The sequence below is a fragment of the Macadamia integrifolia genome, chromosome 13 (genome assembly GCF_013358625.1).
Source record: "Macadamia integrifolia cultivar HAES 741 chromosome 13, SCU_Mint_v3, whole genome shotgun sequence".
Taxonomy (NCBI): domain Eukaryota; kingdom Viridiplantae; phylum Streptophyta; class Magnoliopsida; order Proteales; family Proteaceae; genus Macadamia; species Macadamia integrifolia.
The window spans coordinates 20,152,406-20,158,032 of NC_056569.1; the positions used below are offsets into that span (position 1 = coordinate 20,152,406).

At 37.9% G+C, this 5,627-nt stretch overlaps 1 protein-coding gene across 1 annotated transcript; it reads right to left on the minus strand.

Moving 5' to 3' along the window:
- Positions 1 to 229: 229 nt before the first annotated feature.
- On the minus strand, positions 230 to 3,100 carry LOC122059303 (terpene synthase 10-like). The gene is made up of 7 exons (XM_042622018.1): positions 2,808 to 3,100; positions 2,442 to 2,706; positions 1,982 to 2,354; positions 1,580 to 1,798; positions 1,257 to 1,395; positions 917 to 1,165; positions 230 to 820 (listed from the first exon to the last, which is right to left on the minus strand). Exons 1-7 carry the CDS (start codon positions 3,036 to 3,038, stop codon positions 476 to 478), a joined length of 1,821 nt encoding a protein of 606 aa, XP_042477952.1. The 5' UTR covers positions 3,039 to 3,100; the 3' UTR covers positions 230 to 475.
- Positions 3,101 to 5,627: the final 2,527 nt, after the last annotated feature.

Below are 5,627 nucleotides of genomic sequence, written 5' to 3' on the forward strand. Positions count from 1 at the left end.
AAAAAAAAAAAAACTCTCTATAGTTGTTAGTCAGATACTATAGAGGAAGACAGCCTCTCGACATCTTCTGGGTAAGGCTGCGCAGTTCTTGCCCCCAGACCTTGCACATGCAGGAGTCTCGTGCATCGGGTACGCCATTTTTAGTTGTTAGTCAGATGTTGTCAAGAACCAAACCCCCAATGCTCTTGAATTGAAATCCATGGAGGACAATTCCATATCAGATTCCTGGTTTTCAAACCTCGCTTCCAAATATTAGATTTCACATTGATAACTCAAAAAACTAGAACATTACAGTCCTTCGTCATCTGTGACATAAACAAAAGGAAAGTAGGGAGCTCATCCAATTATTAGAATGGTGATTCCGATTATGAAGCTTTTTTATGTATACTGCTCTGACATATTAAATCTATTGGGACATTAATCCACCAAAGGTTCAAGTAGCTGAAACTAGGAGCCACTGTTACATAACTGGCTCTTATGAAACTGAAAGTAGACCATCATCAACAGGCTTTGAATGAGTTACAGGGCTCCCTTTGGTAAGAGGTTTGACTATCAAGGACAACACATGGTCCTTGCTTTTGTTGCTCTCTGCACCAAGTCCATCTCCATATTGGTATACACAAAGTGATGTCCGGGCAAGATTTAGACAGAATTGAACAAATTGGGTGGAGAAAGGAGAATTAGTGATAGATTTGTTCATCAATTTCCAAGTCTCCATGATCCTGTCTCTAATGAATTCGCGGGCGACCTGCTCAGAAACTTTATGTTCATACATGTAACAATGGATTGATGATGAAACATCGCCTCTCTCTAGCTCGGCCTGTGTTGAACCCAAAACTCTTATTAGATTCTGTGATTTCCTCTACCAAAATTTCTCAACAATGAAGAGAAATGCAAAAAAGAGTTTGATTTATACCGATGAAGTGGCGAGATCATTTGAAAGGCGGAAGATCATGGCAGGGCCGAATATCAGATCTGGGTTGCTCCCCAGGCATTCAAGTACTTCATCTGTGATCTTTTGTCCAGTTGCGAAAAAAGCATGGGCAAGAAATACTGTCCCAGAAGATGAAACCCATCCATTTTTCATGTACTCCTCTGTTGGTGGGGTTGTTCTTGTTTGGTACCACTTGGCCTCAACAAACATTGCCTTAATGAATTCTGCCCACTGAGACAAATTGGGAAAATGGAAGTTTTAGTAAATTGAATTCAAGATCTGTTTGTGGAAGATAATACTTTTTGGATTAAAGAGACGATACCCTTTTCGTCAAGTATGGTAGGATATCCCAACCCTGTTCTTTGAGAATGTCATAGGCCATTTCATTAGTGGTGTTGAAGAGAGCTAAGAAAGTCATCTTCATATAATCTGGAAGTTCTTTCAGTGCTGCCATATCCCATCTGAAACAAATCAAACATTCAAACATTGTTGCAAGTCATATATGCTATTTTTATGTCATCACATAGAAGATTAATCCCATAAGGAAAGGAAAAAATAAATCTTAAAATGATAACTCATTCATTTTGTTAGTTTGAATTCTTTCTGATTAATCGATGAATAGTTTCAGTTTTCGTTGATACTAACCTCTCAACTGCATCAGTGAAAAGCTGAAGTTCCTCTAGAGATCCATAGACATCATAAATGTCATCTATGATTAGAACAAAATTCATGACTTTTGTAAGCCAGTTCCTGCAGCGGTCATACTGAGGCTCATAGGTAATCCCCATACTCCACAAGAAACTCTCTACCAACCGGTCCCTTGCAAAGCTCAATCTCGGTGCTAAACCAAGATTTCTCCACCACCTAAATAGCAAATCAAATGATTCAATCAGTACATATCACAGTAAACAGAGATGCACAATGACAGAAAGACTATAGCTTTGATCATGGTGATCACAACATGGAGGAGGATATTCCAAAAACCTCGATTAACTGAGAAAAAGAAAGACTATATAGCGCTTTGATCTCGCCATTTCTTAGTCATACCTTGATGCATGTCTGAGATCTCTCTGATGTACTGCTTGAACCATGTTGAAGTCCAGCTTAGCCAATTCAAGAATGATAGGATTCAAATCCTCTTGTCCCTGGTATGCATCAATATACCACCTTGTCTCTGGTCTAAGCATCCTCCAGTGCAGGGGAACTTCCAAGGAATGGTTCACTTGGGCCTCAATATTTGAGTCTTTGTAGTCCTTTATATCTTTAAGATGTCTTTTAGTGAAGTCTCTGGCCTCATCCAAGATGCTTTCACCTTCTGCACCAAGGTATGAAGCTTCATACAAGCTCAGCATTCCCATTATGTCACCACTGATGGACTCCTTGAACTTTCCTTTTTCATCCAAGAAGCCACTAAACACATCTGCAATCATAAGATCTTGTTAGTTTCCTAGATCTTTATGATGGGTTAATACTAAATTCAAGAACAAAATTAAAACCTTAAGACTACCTTGGGAGACTTGATATCCATATTGCCTAAGGAGCCTAAATTGGAGAGCAGTTGCATATAAATCATCCTTGATCCACTTATCGGTATTGCCATCATTGTATGTCGCTTGCAAGCTTCGGTCTATCTCTTTATCGAAGAGGTATCCCAAACCCAGCCTTTGCAAGACATCAATCAGCTTGAGCTGAGCCAATGGATCAACCTCCTTGTTGAGCATAACCCTGACATCTTCTGTAAGTTCTTTAGCTCTTGTTCTGAATGTGTCATCCTACATAATGGATTTCTATATATAAGTATATAAAATCGAGCAGAAAACCAACAGGAACATACTATATATGAAAACTAAATGGACTAAAAATAATTACTTACCACATAACCACTACGTAAGGACTCGACGAAATCATAGTCCCAAATGGTAGGTTGGTAGACTATTGATGGCTTATTTTCTTCTAGTTGAGATATTCTACAGGATTGAATGCTAGCAACACATCGAATCTGCCAATTCGATCGAACATTGCATGGAGCGCTTGGTATGACATATGGGGCAGGTCGGATTGAAACAGGGGAGGGAGGGTTCAAAGCATGAAGTTGAAGAGCCATTTCTTGACTGTTCTTCTTTTCTTTTTCTCTGTTCTAATGCTATGGCCTTAATCCTAGTTTGTACCATGTACCACACAAGTATATATATAGATGGAACTGTGTTTGGTTCTAGAAAATTTTGGACCATAGGTTTCTCATCATCACATTTACCACAAAAAATTTGAGATGAAAACCCAAACCCATATCAATTCAAGGATGAAGACATACTAAAGACTTGGAATTTTATATTTAGTTGGAATGATCAATTAAAGAACCATATCAGTAAGCCTCAGAATACAAGATATTTAGTAGAATATGTGGTCTGTGTATTGAGAAAAAGGAGCTACACAATTAAAGGGACTGAGATATCATGGCTACACGGAGAGATTCTTTGTGGGAATTTTCAGGAATGTTCAGTTGGACTCTAGAAGCGTATGTTGAGGTCCACAGTAAAAGAAAGAAAAAAAGAACGTCGCCATCAGAAGCTAAACTGTGGCTTTAGTTCATTTGGAAGCCACTGAGAAATTTGACGGTCACTAAATTAGAAGTAACAGGAGCGACTTCTACGACACAACAAAAGAATGCCCTGATTATTTTCCTCTCCAAGATAATTGGGGGTGTTTAGGACCCCAAAAATTTGGGCCTCTGAGGCCGAGCATATTAATCTCTCTCTCTCTCTCTCCCTCCTATAGGACCCCAAAATTGTGGGCAAGCAGAGGCCCTGCCATGGTAGTCTAAGGAGCCGTTTGATAACACTTCTATTCCTGGAGAGTGTTCTTTTACAGAAGTGTTCTTTTTCGATTCCATGCTGTGAAGACACTCTGGTGGAACAGAAACAGCGTTTGGTAAAACTATTTCAGAAATGGCTTTAGAACAGGAAAAGAACAGAAACAGCGTTTGACAAACACTTCTATTCCTGGAGAGTACAATAATAAAAATTCACTTTTGAACAATGAAATCAATAATTACAAACATGCTATTATGGTCAAATTTAACTTAAATAAGGAAATAATTTGTTTATGAAATTATCTTTTAAAATACTATTACTTAAAGGAATTAATAAAATATAAACATAAAGAGTTTCCACATTTATCTTAATAAGAAAACAAAAGTCTACTATTCAAGTTTATAGGAATTACAAAATAAAAATCATAGCTGCAAATAGGTGTCTTGAAATTTTATTACATAAATAATCAAATCAGGGGGTAACCCTTATCTACTGCCATCTGATTTGCAATTTGTATCCTTAGCTCATTCATCTGTCTTCCTTGTACACGCTGACTGCCCTGATGAATTGCAGTAGAAGTACTAGCAATATCACCATCTTCTTGTTCTCCGTGAGCGTTGACTACCCTGACTCTCTCTTCATTAGGATCATAGTAGTCATCTTCCCCATATTGTTGAAAAAGTGCATCTGCTATTTGTTCAGATTTAATATAGTTATGAAGTCCATAACAAGCTATCACAATATAACTTTGGTAACTAAGTGAGAATTGAGGCATGTTTTTTAAAATAGGGAATCTTGATTTTAAAATCCCAAAACAACGCTCAATATGATTCCTTAAAGAAGAATGTCTATAATTAAACAATTCCTTAGTACTTCTGGGTTGTCTTCTTCCTCCATTATAATCTGGTATATGATATCTCTCTCCTTTGAATGATGTCAAGTATCCATTCCTACTTGCATATCCTGAGTCTACAACGTAATACTTCCCTACAATATGATAAAGCAAGACATTAAAAGCATACACAATAATCATTTGCATACATGATAATTTGGGAATTGATATACCTTGGGGAGGATGAGGAAATCGCAAGGTAGGATCCTCTAGGGCTCTATTGAATACACGACAATCATTTGCACTGCCTTCCCAACCCGCATATACAAAAGTGAATTTCATGTCAAACGAGCAGGCACACATCACATTTTGGGTTGTTATCCCCTTCCGTCCTCGATATGGGATCTGTTTTCCCTTGGGAACTATAGCAGTAACATGTGTACCATCTATGGCACCAATGCAATCCTAATTAAAATAAAACAAAAAACCAACCAAAAGCACTATTATGTGAAAACAAAAAACGATCATAAGTTAAAAATTGATGTAAACTTATTAGAAAGAAAATTTTCATTTTACCTTAAAATATGGCCACCATTTGTTGTTTGCAATTATTTTCATAGGAATCTCATCAAACGATGGGGCTTTGATATACTCCTTAGAAAGCTTAAGCACCCCTTGCAAGACTTTGCCAAAGTAATAGCTGACAGTCTGTCCTGAATGTTGGAATCTCTCCTCAACTGCTCTATTAGTAGGACCTACACCTGTTATTCTGAACATGAACATTGCCAATTGCTCATCTACCCTAATTTTGCGACTGTCTTGTAACCAACCACGATGTCTCATTAGTAGGCATAAATTTAAAAACACATGTCGTTCCATGGCAAATTCTTCGTAACAGCGGTTTGCATGCCCATGCAACACCTCATGTACCCATGCTGCCCCTGTGAATGCACTATCCCTGCGTGGTTCTCTAGTGTATAAATCGCTGGAATAATGATATTGTACTATCAACAATGTTGCGAGAATCAATTCTTCTCCATCGTCGTCAGTA